General features: G+C 40.1%; 1 protein-coding gene across 3 annotated transcripts in view; it reads left to right on the top strand.

Annotated features, from left to right (window-relative positions):
* Positions 1-16,514, top strand: part of SYNE1 (spectrin repeat containing nuclear envelope protein 1) — a 474,926-nt gene that overhangs the window by 341,136 nt on the left and 117,276 nt on the right. For all 3 annotated transcript variants that reach the window (XM_043457157.1, XM_043457156.1, XM_043457158.1), the window contains 6 exons: positions 3,160-3,291; positions 3,470-3,625; positions 4,357-4,566; positions 10,172-10,273; positions 14,618-14,737; positions 16,277-16,477. In XM_043457157.1, coding sequence (XP_043313092.1) covers positions 3,160-3,291; positions 3,470-3,625; positions 4,357-4,566; positions 10,172-10,273; positions 14,618-14,737; positions 16,277-16,477 — 921 coding nt within the window. The remainder of the gene's footprint in view (positions 1-3,159; positions 3,292-3,469; positions 3,626-4,356; positions 4,567-10,171; positions 10,274-14,617; positions 14,738-16,276; positions 16,478-16,514) is intronic.

Here is a 16,514-nt window from a genome sequence, read left to right as displayed (position 1 = left end):
GAGGAAGGCCATGATGCTCACCACAGCGGTGGTGCAGTAGGATGGTGAAGATAGAAGCCTGTCCCAGATCCCGGGTCAGCTCTACTCTGGCCACTCCCCAGTGGTGGCATCATCAGAGTACATTCTAGGACCTTTACTGAACGATCTGGGGAGCTGTTGTTGTCACTGATCTGGCCAGGATTAGCTTAGGAGCCAGGAGAGACTGACCTGCGGAGAGAAAGGGTATCAATAGTTACAGAGCCAAGAGGAGGGGAAGGCAGGAGGTGATGAAGCAGGAACTCAGACAGGTACACCTTGCCCTAATTACCTGCAGGGGGACAGTCTAAAGGTCAGAATGTGTCCCCCCACATCTACTGGGAACCCTGCATAAATCCTACAGAGCCATTCATTTCTGTTTCCTTTTACAAAATTTTGGGCATTTCATACCTTCTCACTCCCAGTCCAGGAGTCTTCTTTGTTACCATCCACAAGAATGTCTTGCCTGGAGAATTCCATGTACAGAGGAATCTGATGGGCTACAGTCCATGGGGTCACAAGGAGTCAGACATGACTGAGAGACTAACACCTTCACAGGAATGTCACCAGCTCTGGTCCTGGGGAGTAGAAAGCCCTCCCTTTCCAGAGGCCGTTGTCCTGGAGACAGCCTCCATCTGGCACATGGACCCTGTACCTTTTGCATGGACTTCCTACCTCTCTTTGGAAGAATGCTTCTTCACACCCGTGATCAAACATTGCTCAGACTCACGGCATGAGTTCCTGGTTTCTGATACAGTTCTCCTGGACTTTACAGCACTATGCATACTGTAGGATTTCCCCTTTCATTCATTTATGAGGAATATCTACAGTCCTGCCTCAGGGACTGCAGCCTTTTCTGATTTTTCTAAGTCAAGTGAAAGTGAAAGTGGTAGTCACTCAGTTGTATCCGACTCTTTGTGACCCCATGGACTGCAACCCACCAGGCTCCTCTGCACATGGGATTTTTCCAGGCAAGAACACTGGAGTAGATTGCTGTGTCCTCCTCTAGGGGATCTTATGGACCTGGGAATCAAACCCATGTCTCCTGCATTGGGAGACAGGTTATTTTTACCACTAGCGCCAACTGGGAAGCCCAGAATAAAAAAAGGGGACCCTGTGGCTGAATGGGCCAGGAAGTGAGACTGGGCCTCCCTCATGGCAGGCAAGAATTCTACCACTGAACCACCCATGCACCCAAAGCTTGGGGAGATTAGAAAATTCCTCACGGTCTCATGACTGAGAAGAGACAGATCTGGGATGGGGACACAGGTGTGTTTAACTCCAAAGTTCCTCCTTTTTCACATCACCTTACTGACAGTTTGTACACTGGATGGTACTGGATATACTACTATTCTCAATTGTAAAAGCAGGCACTTTTATTTATTTACTTTTTTTTTTTTGCCTCATGTAGACTAGGTTGAAAGGCATCTCTCTCAGAACAGTGTTTCTTTGTTCACCTTCACTGCATTTAGCATCTCTGTGCAGAACACCCCACCTGGCCTCAGGATGAGATATGACTTCCTGCTCCTAGGTACCTGTAACACAACTAAGATGTGTTCTACGTTTCTGAAAAATTAAGCAGCCAGGGAGGCTCCATAAGCAGGAATTAAAAAGGAAGCAAAATTTATTAAAAAGTGCAAAGCAGCTAGGTAGGGTCAGTGTGGAATTTAAGACAGTGGATTACAGAGAGATGTTGGGTGGTGGGCATTCCAGCCACAGCGGGGAATGAAGCTGGTGTGTTTAGAGGATAATGAGTAATCAAGCTAAAAAGTAAGATGAGGATGAAATGATCTAAAAAACTATAGGGCGCTGAGTTTGATTGGAAACATCATTTAAGAGTTTGAGTGCTAGGTCATAGCATGGTCCTTACTGGGGAGACATTATGCTCTTTCGCTTCAGTCATGTCCAACTCTTTCTGACCCCAGGGACTGTAGCCCACCATGCTCCTCTGTCCATGGGATTATCCTGGCAAAGGTACTGGGATGGGTAGTCATTCCCTTCTCTAGGGGATCTTCCCAACCCAGGGATCGTCTGAGCCACCAGGGAAGCCACCTAGAGTTTAGGGGAAGTAAAGGAATCATGAGAGCCAAGGGGTCAATCTAATTATGGTATTTCGGGTGGATTCTTTTATCACGCGTGCGTGCGTGCTGAGTCGCTTCAGTTGTGTCTGACTGTTTGCGACGCTATGGACTGTAGCGCACCAGGCTTCTCTGTCCATGGAATTCTCCAGGCAAGAATACTGGAGTGGGTTGCCATGCTCCCCTCCAGGGGATCTTCCTGACACAGGGATTGAGCCCAGTCTCTTACATCTACCTGTACTGGTAAATGGGTTTTTTTAACCACTAGTGCCACCTGGAAAGCCCCTAGTTATCATGCTACTGCTGCTGCTGCTGCTAAGTCACGTCAGTCGTGTCCGACTCTGTGCGACCCCATAGACGGCAGCCCACCAGGCTCCCCCGTCCCTGGGATTCTCCAGGCAAGAACACTGGAATGGGGTGCCATTTCTTTCTCCAGTGCATGAAAGTGAAAAGGGAAAGTGAAGTCGCTCAGTCGTGTCTGACTCTTAGCGACCCCATGGACTGCAGCCTACCAGGCTCCTCCGTTCGTGGGATTTCCCAGGCAAGAGTACTGGAGTGGGGTACCATTGCCTTCTCCGCTAGTTATCATGAGTAGTGTTAAAATCAGGGCTTCCCAGGTGGCTCAGCACTGAAGAACCCACTGCCAATGCAAGAGACCTGGGCTCGATCCCTGGGTGGAGAAGATCCCCTGGAGAAGAGAATGGCAACCCACTCCAGTCTTCTTGCCCGGAGTCAGGCGGGCTCCTATCCATGGGGTTGCAAAAGAGTCGGACACAACTGATCGACTAAAACAACAAGTGTTAAACCCAAGATAAGTTGAGAGGAAAGCTGTAATGAGAATGCAGGCATTTTCCCCACTGTTTACTTTTTTGGTCCATCACAGGAAACATTGCCACTGCTGAATCTGGTTGCATGTTTAGTGGACATGGTGTGTTATAGGTCATCTTTCTCTAGCAGAGGTTTCCATAAACAGTTGTTCCAGCATCTATTTCAGTGTGCGTTTCTAAATGAGAACCCCTGGACAGGGTGCGTCTGGTCCTAAAGAAGCTCTCCTGTCTGCCTCCAGCTCTACAGCAGGCCTAATCGGCTCCTGTCTGGCGTGCCACTGTACAAAGGGGACGGGCAGGCCCAGGATAAGTCTGCGGTGACGTCCTTGCTGGATGGATTGAACCAGGTCTTCGAGGAGGTTTCATCCCAGGTGGGGCTGTGTGCTTAGGCTGTGGATCTGGGACCCCGTGAGGCTGCCCCATCCCCTAAGCTGAGCTGTTGAGACCGCAGAGGCAGAGCCTCTGGACCCTAGCATCTCATCCTGGCATCTTTCTTTGACTCTTCAAAACACTGTCAGGACTTCTGTGTCCTTCCCTTCTGTTTCTCAGGGTGGAGGGACGAAGAAGCAAAACATTGACTTGGAACAGAAGTTGTATGATGGGGTCTCGGCCACCTCTACCTGGCTGGATGATGTAGAAGAACGGTTATTTGTTGCCACAGCCCTTTTACCAGAAGAGACGGAAACTTGCATCTTCAACCAAGAGGTGAGTTTGGCAGCTTGTGTCTGTGAGGGTACATCACAAAGCACTTGAAATGCTGACATGGGATAATTAATGTTGTGTATAAAGAAGGTCAAGCATAAAACAGTTCTAATAAGGTACAAATGTGTATTTCCAAGCAGTGTAGAGCAGAAAAGAATTGCCTAAGCAGAACAAGCTTGGAAAGATACTTAGTTTTTGTATTTTTGTATCTTGATTTATAATTAAAATTTTTTACAATGTTTTATTGGTTTTTGCCTGACAACAATGCAAATCAGTCATAATTATACACACATCCCCTCCCTCATAGGCTTTGAATTTTTATGCTTTTTCTTGTGTATGTAGGAGGCGGAAAACACTGAAGAGTCTGTAGAAGCCTTGTTCTATATCATGTATCTATAATATAGAAATATATAAAATATATATATAAATATATTTGAAAAACAGACTAAAAATAATAATTATGAATTTCTAAGTAGCACTTTATAAAACTCATGTTTTCACCAAATATTAATATTATATATTATTATTAGTGAATGATATAAAGTTTCTGAGAAAAATCTCTCCAGCAGTAACTTGCCTAAATATTTATGGAAGTGTATGAAAGTGGTCCAGGTGGCCTTGAATATAATTATCACTGAACAGTAAGAGAAATATAGTGGGCTTTCTTTGAGGAAATGACTCATATGTAAATTCATAGATCTAAATATTGACATGCCCTTTCTTATCAATCCCAGACTCTTGCCAAAGATATTAAGGAAATGTCTGAAGAAATGGATAAGAACAAGAACTTGTTTTCCCAAGCCTTTCCGGAGAACGGCGATAACCGAGATGTTATTGAAGACACTTTGGGTTGTCTCTTGGGCAGGTTGTCTTTGCTAGACTCAGTAGTAAATCAGCGATGTCATCAGATGAAGGAAAGACTTCAGCAGATATTAAATTTCCAGGTAAGGCATTAAGAGGTATTTCATCATCTTCCAGCTACATTCAACAGTAAACAGGATCTTACTGAGGTATGATCTAGACCTACTTTTTACAAAGGTATAGAATGCATGAACATTACAGAAAAACAAAGAGATTGACTTAGAGGAATAGAAAACAATAAGTTTTATGCTTTTCATTGAGGATACCAGCCAGTCAGACTAAGGACTGAATAGAACTTTAAATTCAACCAGTAAAAGCCATATTTCTGGCATGTTATAGCAATAATTTCTAGTTGATATTCAGTTCTTTTCAGTTCAGCACTTAGTCCTGTCTGACTCTTTGCGACCCCATGGACTGCAGCACGCCAGGCTTCCTTGTCCATCACCAACTCCCAGAGCTTATTCAAACGCATGTCCATAGAGTTGGTGATGCCATCCTACCTACCATCTCATAAGACCAAAGAAGCATACAGGAAGTGCTGTAACACAGAATCAACCCTGGACACGTAATACCGGTGGGAGCCACTGAAAGTGACCACGACCTGATCACTTCTGTCTGTGTTAAAAATGCATGCTGTTACTTACTAGTCTTCACTCCATAGACTTACTGTCTTTCAGCCCAAGACTGGAGTTTTACTGCCAACTGAATAATTGTGTGCTTAAGCGACTTTTCTTATGACTACGAACTTCAACAAATGCAAAAGCCACTGATAAACTTTAGGGTTGATTTTCATTTCTAATAAAAAGCATCTTAATTACTTATTACTCAAGGTTTAATTAATACTTAAGGTTTAATTGAACTTTATTTTTAGCAAACATAGAAGGTTTATAAAATAGATTCATGTAATACATGTAATTAGAACCAAGCAATTGATGTTAAATTTTGATTTTCAGGAAAAAAGTACTATAAAATGTCAAGTAAGTGTACCATTAGCCAGGAACTGTAATTTTCTAGATATTCATCTAGAGGGAAAATTATCACTGCCTTCCTGCAGTTTACCTTCTTAAATCTATAAATTTTTTAAACATTTATGTATCATTATTCTAGTCACAAAATATTTTCATGTGTATTATTGAGATGATAATAGTATGATAGTTTTATCACATGCTGCAGTATAACCTTAGCTCCTTCTCTGACTTAAGTGACCTCAACTAATAAATCATGTCCATATTAACTGCCTTTTAGGGCTTTGTGTGGATAAAATGAGTTAAACTGTGTCAAATACTTTGCTTAGTATCTGAGCCATAGTAAACACTCAGCATGTTTTATTACTATGTTGCTGTTAATAGTAGTACTTAGGATACTAGATATAGGTTTGAAACCAATGAAAAAGTTAAATATTTCTCCAAGTTTATCTAACCATGGAGAACCAAAGCCAGGATTTGGCTCAAAGATTATTTGTGTATTTTATATTGTTAGGGTGATGGCAAGGGAGATGGAGAAAAGAAAACCTAGTCAAGGTATATTTGCAAAGCAGGACCAGTGGGGAGCACTTGTTGATGGTTTGGATCTGGGGATCATGGGAAAGGGGGACAGTTGGGGGACTTCAGTGACTCTGACATGAGCATCTGGCCAACAGTGAGGACATGTGGGAGCAGTGCGGTTGACCACTGGGCAGAACTGGGTTGCTGGCAGGACCACTGGTGAGGCAACCCTATCAGGTAGAATGAAGATACGCAGGTGAATAGTCTCAAATCTGTGGCTTAGAAAAATGACCTACATCGGATCATTGCATTTGTATCCCTTGTGTTGTATAGTACACAGAAAGGAAGGAACATTTCCCTTGGAATCTGAAAACCTGGCATTGATTATTTGAGTACTTTGTCTTGAATGCAAGATCTGATTGCATGTACAGGTACACAGTGTATGTCTAAAATCAGCAAAACTGTTTTGCAACTTATAGAAACTTGTTTCATTACTCTAAAATTCCTCTTGCATAAAAGAACTCACTAAGTTTTAACAGCTTTCTAGTCTATTGGCCATGTCTGAGGTGGGTTAGAAGTGCAAATGGGCATATCCCTAGAGTCCATGCTTCCCTTTTTCAAACTGCGTTCACTATGCTAGTGTCTTTGGTACTTTTAAATAGTTCCTGGTAATCACAGACAGAGTAAAAATTGAACTAAGTGTGAATACTTTGGAACTTATTTTGAGTAGAGGAGCAAGAGAACAAGTCATCTTGAAATTCTGTTTCACTCATGTTCTCTATTTTTCTTCTGCCAACAAGTTTCTACTTGTTGGTGGCCAGCTCACAAACAAACCTTGGCATTTCAAAACGTTTGTGCTCCAATTTAATTGGGAGAAAGACTTCCAATGTTAATATAATTAAAAGTCAAGTTGTGTGTGCGTGCTTAGCTGCTAAGTCATGTCTAACTCTGAGACCCCATGGACTATAGCTCCTCAGTCCATGGAATTTTCCAGGCAAGAATATTGGAGTGGGTTGCTGTTTCCTTCTCCAGAGGATCTTCCCGATTTGAGGATCAAGCCCACGTCGCCTTAATTGGCAGGCAGATTCTTTACCATTGAGCCACATGGGAAGCCAAAAGATCAGTCACAAGTCATTTTGTTTTACTTTGCAGCGAGCACCGGATATACTATCACTGTTCAGTGCTTATCGGAACTGTAGCCTTGATTTTCCAGTTAACTTTGAGCATTAGCTTTTGCAAGACTGCTAATGTTACCCAACAAACAATCTGGAAGAATGAGTAGGTGTTATGTAGATATATGTTATCTACATGTAATCACAAGTTACTTATCACCTCTTCTGTGTTTTAAAAGCTTTTTCATAGATTTAAACCAAAATACATTTTCTGGACACTTTCATAATTGAATATTTCAAGTTATTTAAAAAGGAAAAAAATGAAAGAATTTCTTATTAAATGATCAAGGCAGCACAAATGACTTTAAAATTCGAGACTTTCTTTGGACCTGTTTCTTAGACAGCTAGAAGCCTGCCTTTTCATGCTCTCCAAGTAATTCCAGTAACTGTAAGAAAGTGATTGTGATGTCTATTATATGTGTAGTATATAGATACCTTAATTACCTGCTTCATCACGATTGTGGGGCTTCCCAGGTGGCTCCATAGTAAAGAATCCATGTACCAATGCAGATGCAGGAGACCGGGTTTGCTCCCTGGGTCAGGAAGATCCCTTGGCGTAGGAAATGGCAACCCATTCCAGTATTCTTGTCTGGAAAATTCCATGGAAAGAGGAGACTTGCAGGCATTAGTCCATGGGGCCACAAAGAGTCGGACATGACTGAGCAACTGAACACACATCACAAGTGTGGTATTAAGAAATGCTTAAAGCCTTTGGATTTTTATTTTTAATAAAATATAAACATCCATGTGGCTATAAGCACCTCTTAAAGTCTTTTATTTTTGTAAATAATTGTATTTTAACACAAATTATTTTCCAAATTTTAAATATAATATGCTTATGATCAAACTATTCTAGCCAGACAATTTGTTGTTGATTAGTCACTAATTCATGTCTGACTCTTTGTGACCCCATCAACTGTAGCCCTCCTGGATCCTTTGTCTATAGCATTCCCCAGGCAAGAATACTGGAGTGGGTTGCCATTGCCTTCTCTTAAAGTCTTTTATTTAGATACTTCCTTGGTGGTTCAGTGAGTAAGACTCCAGGCTCCCAATGTAGCAAGAATGAGTTCAGGGAACTAACATCCCACATACCACATAGCATGGCCAAAAAAATAAATAAAAAAGATAAAATAGAGTCTTTTATTTAGTAACTTTTAAATCAGTCCTGTTCTCTGCTTTACTGTCTTGGCTAATCTCTTCTAGTGATTATTGCAGCTTCCGGAAATGTGAACTTTCTTCTCTATTACCTGGAGGAGAATATGTTAGAAAGACAGAAAATATGCTCTTAAAAATGTGAAATTGATGTGCAGATAATACACACACCCTCTTCATTTCTTAACTCATGTTATTTGTACTTATCTTCTCATTTAGATTAACTGAACTGTTTTTCTAAATGCATGTAGATAACAGGAACTTGATTTCTTCTGAATCTGTTTAAGTGAATAAGAGCATCTTTTCTTGTGCGTGTAGACAGATCACTGTGTCATGGTTCTAATGGCCCACGTGACCTGGCCCTCAACACAGCTGAGTGACAAGTGTCATCATCACTCATAAGCAGAAACCTTGCTTCTGCAGACTTTCTCCTGTGCTGTTGTTACAATTTGTCATTTAGTCTGCAGCCAGGCTTGCAGACAGGCTTGAGTATTGGTTTGGGCTTCCCTGATAGCTCATCTGCCTTCAATGCATGAGACCCCGGTTCGATTCCTGGGTCGGGAAGATCCACTGGAGAAGGGATAGGCTACCCACTCCAGTATTCATGGGCTTCCCTTGTGGCTCAGCTGGTAAAAGAATCCGCCTGCAATGAGGGAGACCTGGGTTCAGTTCCTGGGTTGGGAATATCCCCTGGAGAAGGGAAAGGCTACTCACTCCAGTGTTCGCCTGGAGAATTCCATGGACTGTATCATCCATGGGGTCGCAAAGAGTCGGACACTGAGCGACTTTCACTTTGGGACAATTATTGCCTCTTAGAATAGCATGCTTTTCTCTAAATTTCATGTTCAGTGCTGTTTCTTTACTTTTCTTTCTTTCTTTTTTTAAATTTTAAACTGCATAATTCACCTACTAATTTGCTTTAGCCTTGCATTTTGTTTCATAATGCTTCTGTGTATCCTTAAAGACTTTCTTCCTTGGTGTGATTATCATTCTCCTGAGACAGAATTTTTGCATCTTGGTGACATATGCACATGTGATGAGTTCCCAGTGGAGAGAATATGATGAGCTGAACTTCACACTATGATGAGCAACCAGACCATCAGAGACATTTCTAACTAATAGAAAATAGAGCATATTTGTTGATATTTCAGGAGAAAAATGTAAAAATTTATAATTTATATTTTGTTCCAGTTTATTATTCCTTTTAGAACTGAGTATCAAAATTCTGATAGTTACCTCCTTTCTGTATAAAGTTAACTCAAGATAAGCATATTTGGACATTTAAATGAGTAATGTTTATGAAAAAGCTTAGCTAAGAGCTTTTTGTGTTGTCTTTTCATATGTCTTTGGTCACTGTGAATAATGCATATTTTCTAAACTTTTGGATGGTTTTTATAGGGTTGTGCAAATTCTTTGAGGAAGAAGGAAGTGAGGGCAGAGAGGGAAGGAGAGGACAAAGGAAAAAAGGGATCATATATATTTTTAAGAATAATATTTTTCCCCCAAACAAGAAAACATCTACATGTAGAAGTCTTTAGTGCAACGCTTCTGCTGCCGTATTTCTGTTTAAATGTGCTCATTTATTACAGAAATAACAAGAAGATTAAAGTGACCAGTATTGCTTTTTATTTGTAAACTTTGTCTCCTTCATCTGTGTTGAGTTGGAAATGCTTTGTATAATAAATTCTTCAAAAGTCAGTTTTAGCGCTTGTATAAATTGTTACCAGTTCCTTTTATCTTCCCATAAGATAATATTGTTTCTTCTGGAAACAATTCAATTCCTACAGCCATATATTATTTCTGAGACTGTGTGTTATATTTATAACCATTTTAAGTTTCCTGTTACTCATATTAAGTCTTCCTATTGCTTTCCTCCTTAGAATGATCTGAAGGTGCTAGTTACATCACTGGCTGACCACAAATACATCATTCTGCAGAAGCTGGCGAAAATGTTTGAACAACCTGTGGCAGAGCAGATAGAGGTATTTACGGCTGCCCTTTTCTCCATAAGAGCAAGCACGATGAGTATATCTGGTTTACTATGAAATTCCATATAGCCTGTGAAATGTTAATGACTTCCTATAGCATTTTTTGTTTGTCATCTGTCTTGTTTTTAAGTGCCAGGTTTACATCAGATTACACTGACTCTGCCACTTACTTCTGTGTAACCAGGACACGTGAGAGAGGAGAAAGGGTCAGTGACAGATGCTAACCTGAAGGCGTGTGAGATTAGACGTGGACCTCAAAGACATTTGACAGGCAGGCAGACCATCCTGGTAGCAGTACAGATGAAGCCCTGCGGATGTTTAGAAGATGGGTAGATTACCTCCAGCAGCAGTAGGATCAGGGAGAGATTTTGTAAAGGGAAATTCAAACCAGATTTAGAAGTTTGGACACACGGAAATAGGGAAGAAAGATATTCTAGCAAAGAACAGAAGAAAAACAAAGGCATAAATGTTAGATCATTCAGGACACTTTGGGAGAAAAGCAAGTAATCCTGTTTGGCTAACTTAACAATGAACCAAAGTGACTGAGGGGAAGTAAGGATGGAAGAGAAAATTTGAGGCAACCTGTAGAACCAATTGAATGTCAGAAAATTGGGGCTTGTTCTACAAATGAGTGGTCAGCCTTATTGATTTCATGCTTTGTTGGTTAAAACAATAGGCACATACCACAATGTATGTATGTTTACTTATTTATAAATTATAAGCGAGTACTGTGTCATAAAGTATACATGCAAATGATCATTTAAAATGCATGTGGTTGAGTATAAATGAAAGCCATAGTGTTTCACTCTCACAGACCTTCTTGCTCACTTCTGAGTACTTGCCCTCACCTCAGAGACCCCTGGGAGCAGAAAGTTACTCGGGATGTTTGAGGCTGAGGATGAGTGTCATTGCCGCCTCTTGCTTCTCCGTGGTTGGCCTGGCAGCTCCAGGGTCAGGAAGCGGGGTATCCATCCTGAGGCCTCCCATGACTGCTCTGGGGAGAAGGAATAAGAATTCACACTATCATAGTGGCAGTGAAACAGGGAGGAGATGAGAAATGGCAAGGATGCTACAAAGAGTATCCCATTTCCCAAGCTAAGTCATTATGAAAATGTGTGTTTTGATAGAATGGCATACCTTAATTTTAGTAGACTGCTAATGGTTCTATGGGTAGGCCCTAAGAAATCCCCTGAAATAGAAATCACCATTTGTTCAATTAAATAATCAAGTAATTTATTTTTATCTTTGGAATTTACATTGGTTATATCGGTCAGTAGTTAGTAATAATTAATTGTGATCTTACTATCGTTAAATACATACCATAGAAATCACCCCAATCTATAAGAGATCTCTTTTTCTCTTTCACCATCTAAAATAGTTTGCAAAATTATATCTGAATATGTATCTTTCTTTACCATAATTTTACCTATTTTTTTTAAAAGAGATCCCTCATTTTTCCCAAATTGAACAATAATTCTTCCATGTCATAGCTCCTACTTGAAAGGACCTTAATTTTTATTTTTTGGCTTGTAATGTTACCTGATCGTAAACAAAATTTGAGCAGCTGAAAGAATGCTTTGCTTTGAATTTCTAATGTGAAATTTAGGATAGGTATCATTACAAGTAACACTTTAACTATTGGCCAACATAACCAATGTAAATTTCAAAGGTAAAAAATTACTCAATTATTTCATTGAATAACTGAAATGAATTATCATTATATAACTGTAAAAAGTGCTAATTCCATTCCTACCCTCCTTGGGTTGAGGAGGTAACAGTAGCAGAAGGCAAGGGGATATGTTCATATTCTGAATCATGTCATTCTGACCTAGAGCAGACCTGTGTCATAACCCTGGTGCATGGCTGTCTCCTGGGATCTCCCTTTTACTATCATTCTGGGAATCCCCTTCACCTCTCCCTTCTGTTGGGTCTTGTCTTCTCTGAGTCCAAACCACATCTTTCTCTTTATTGTCTTGCTTCCTTGTTTTGTCAGTGTACATCCTTATTAATAATGGATGCATGCTAGATATATTTTTCAGTATTTTCCATGTCTCAAAGTGTATAGTCTCTAGTACTATACTCACAATCTATTGATAACTTGATTCTTTATAGAATTCTTGGTGGACTCTTTTTATAGTTTTGAGGCTTCTCCTATATTGTTTTCTAGTTCCAGTGTTGGCTTGAGGAATGTAAAATTGTTCTAATTCCCAAAGGTCTCAGTGTCCTGAAATTTCATGATGACATACCTTGGAGAGAGTCTGTTTTATCCTCTGGACTGAGAACTCATTGGGCTCTTTTGATGTGGCAATTTCATCCTTCCATTCTGGAACATTTTATGAGAGTATTGAAATATTTTGCATCCTTCTGTTTTATCTGTCTCCCTTTCTGAAACTCCTTTTAGGCAGATGTTGGATGTTCTGGTCCAGTCTTCTAACTTTCTTATCGAGGGACATTTCTCTCTTTGTTTTTTTTGTTCTGCTTTCGGAAGACTTTCTCGGTTTCAGCTCCAAACTTTTCTATTGACTTTTTCATTTCTACTCTCATGCATTTAATCTTCCTAGAGCTCTTTTTGATTCTCCAAATGTTGTGTCCTTTTTTAAACAGATGCATTGTCTTCTGTAATCTCTCTAGGTAAATTAATGATTTGGGAGTTGAAGGTATTTGGGGAGACTTTAAGGTCTTTGTTTGTTTTTCCTGAGGGAAATAATCTATTTCCCTCAAGGTTACTTTTACTTGTTTGCTTATTTTAGTTTCTATCTTTCATGTTAGAGACTTTTCTAGGATACATGGACATGCTGTCTCTTCACATTTAGGATGAGGGACTAATCAGCTGAATGGGAACTTTACGAATGGATGAGGCTTGACGATTTTGAGATTTATTGAAGGATGATCTATGTGGGTCATGAGCTGGAGAATTCTTGTGTCATTTTTTTTAGATCTTTTCATTTTCTCCCACCCACCCTCTTATGTCTGGAAAATAGGGACAAGGCTTCAGCACTCTAGGAGATTTAGGAGCTCCACATTCGGCAATCATTGGGTATTTGGTCACTTTCTCCCCTTGTTTGCAGTCAAGGACTCAAGCCTCTGGTGCCCCTCAGTCCAGAGACTGTCTGTCTTATTGGGTTGGCCAAAAAGTGCATTGTAATGGAAATACCTGAACAGATTTTTTGGGCAATCCAATACCTTCTTCAGAAAATGGAAAGAGCCAATGTGGAGTGAGGAAGAGGGTCTGAGAATCTGAATATTCTTCAAGCATCTTTCCACCAACCCTCGAATTGTAGTTAGTACTCATCCTGCATTTCCTAGAGTTCCCGAGATTCCTGTTGCTTTAATCTGATGATGAAGAACCCCTGCCAGCTTAGAATTCAGCTTCCTCAGATTTCCTAAGTCAATTCCCGTGTATCCTTCTGATTTTCAGCTTGCAAACTTTTGTTGGTACCATCTTCTTTCCTGTTTCCTTGCCCTTGTAGATTTATTGGGGGGGGCGGTGGGTGGGTTGGGGAACCACTCCAGAAAGCAAGCAAACAAAATGTTGGCGACACAGGAGGGAGAAAATAGGACACATGTGTTTTATCTGCCATCTGGAGTCCGTGTTCTTCTCCTCCTTCAAAGGCCGCTGAGGTTTCTGGTCTTCCAAAAGCTTTCTCCGACTGTTCCAGAATTCACTGCCTGCTCCCAAGTCCTCTCACAGGGAGGAGCAGAAGCAAGTTTAGTACCTAATTGTATTCAGCCTTGTTTCATTTTCTTCTCTTTACTCCAGCTTCCTGAGCAGACTGGAAGCTCCTTGAAGGCCAGGTTGAGGTCTTGTCCTGCTTCAGTAGCCCCTGGGGAGACGAGGCTCAGCCCTAGTGGTCACCATCATGCTTTATCGCTTGTCCTTCTGCTTTGCCATGAGTAAACCCTCCCGATCATGCTGTAATGTGCTTTTCCCTATCCTCACTGAATCTCTCTCCAACGATGCTCAAAACTGCATTTCAGAAAAGCAGAACATGACCCCCTAGAGCATCTTAGGCAGATGCCCTTTTCTAACTTTGTCTTAAAATCGTGGTTCTTTTTCAGGTTTCTGTTCACCATTTCCCTTATTTGTTCAAGGAAGCCATTGTTCTCCCAAGCCTCCATGCTAAGCCTTTCCAACCTCTTTACCTTTAAAATATCTGACCTGAAGTATAATAAAGGGCTTTCTTCCCTTTTGTAGATAATAGAGGACCATCATTTTTATGTTGCTTGGAAAATGTTTTAGGTGGAGAAGGGAGGAACAAGTAAGAAGCCATGATAATCATATTGTGCATGGGAAATTGTTTATTGGAGCTTTAATGACAAGTAATAAATCCTCCACAGGCAATACAGCAGGCTGAAGATGGGCTAAAGGAATTAGATGCGGGAATCATTGAGTTAAAAAGGCGTGCTGACAAGTTGCAGATTGAGCAGCCTTCCATGCAAGAACTCTCCAAACTCCAGGTACAGTTTTCTACTAATGGCATTCAGCTTCAATGGTACATCCTAATTGGAAGTCAAGAAAAAAGAAATATATATTTTCTCCATTTTGTTCAGGTTTTCTGTAAAATTCATGTCATCTAGGCCCTAATTTTTTCCCAAGTAACTCTTAGAACATTTTCTAAAACATTTATCATATTAATATTTAGTACAATAAAATAAATGGACACATTTTGAGATTTACTGAAGGGTAGTCTGTGTGGGCTATTTGTTGGAGAACTTTGTGTCAAATCTTTAGGTCTTTTCTTGTATTTCCTCATAGTCTTATGCTTCTAAGATTTTTTTTTTTTTTGCATTATTATTATTCTGATGGTTAAGCATTATGGTTTAATTTATTTGTGGCCTATTGCTTTCTACTCCAGAAAATTTATTAATTGGAAATCTTATTAGATACCTAGACAACCCTGTATTGTACTGTAGCCAAAAAAACATTTTAAGGAAAAATTACTTAAGCTGATACCTTTTAGAAAGTGTATTTTCTCACGTGTTCAAAATTGTAGTTTATATTTCATACATGGTTGAATGGAAAAGAGACAATGTTTCAATTCCAGAACAACAAAAAATTAAGCTAGAAGGTAGCTGAAATCCAAACCAACTTCCCCAGCATCTTCCAGGAGAAGAGAATAACACTTTGGATTGGTGTTTTTAAATATGGCACCTAGGCAGATAGCTGGTATCAGATTGGTAGGAAGATAATGAGATAGTAAAGTCAATGAAGTATAGCATCTCATAACACAGATAATTTATATTAAGAAAAAAATGTGCATGTATTAGTTTGTCTGCACTGTTGAGTCCAATATAGGGTCACAAATTCTTTTGAGAAAATAAAATACCTCTTATTTTAAAAGAACATTTTTATTTCTACTGTCTCATTCCATTATCCAAGATTTCATAATGTGATGGGCCCACGGCCCCCACTCTGTCCTTTTGAGATAGTTTTCCGACAGCACTCAGATGTCAGGTGTAAGAGTCAAGCGTCATAGCTGTAAATAGGCATTAAAGTTGAACTTTTCCAGATTGAGCCATTTTGGCGTACTCAACCTTAATATGATACATTAATCAGGTCCATATGGCTCAAATAAATTTTGTTTTTGGTGTATCATCATCCGCTAAAATGTCTTTCCAGTTTAAATAGTTATTTATTTACTCCACCACATTTGGCACAAAAAACACCAAAAAACATTGCCTTTTTAAGTTTTAAAGTCTGCTCACATGAAACTGCTCTGTTTATGTAGCTCTTTATTTAAGGAAAAGTCTCAGATCTGATTATTACTTAAGCAGACCCAATGTTGAGGATACTCTATTCAGTTACTCCAAAATTAGAAAATTTGGGAGCGTGATAAAAATTAGAACTTCATTCTCCGTGACATGTCCTTTAGCTGCAAAAACAGCTTTTCAGCATTTTAAACCTCCATCAACTATTGACATTCTGTGAGGACAGGTGTCAGACATATCCCATGTAGAGTGAGTTTGAATTGAGCATGAGTTCTATCTGTTTCTTAGGACATGTATGAGGAACTCATGATGACCATTGGCTCCCGGCGGAGCGGGCTGAATCAGAATCTTGCCCTCAAGAGTCAGTACGAAAGAGCCTTGCAGGATCTGGCTGACCTACTGGAAACCGGACAAGAGAAGACGACAGGAGACCAGAAAATCATCGTATCTTCCAAAGAGGAAATCCAACAACTACTTGACAAACATAAGGTTAAAAAAAACAAAAAACAGAAAATGTCCTTAAACA

This window comes from Cervus canadensis, chromosome 33 (assembly GCF_019320065.1).
Source record: "Cervus canadensis isolate Bull #8, Minnesota chromosome 33, ASM1932006v1, whole genome shotgun sequence".
NCBI lineage: Eukaryota > Metazoa > Chordata > Mammalia > Artiodactyla > Cervidae > Cervus > Cervus canadensis.
The sequence above is the reverse complement of the archived record's forward strand: the minus strand, read 5'-3'. Positions and strand labels throughout refer to the sequence as shown.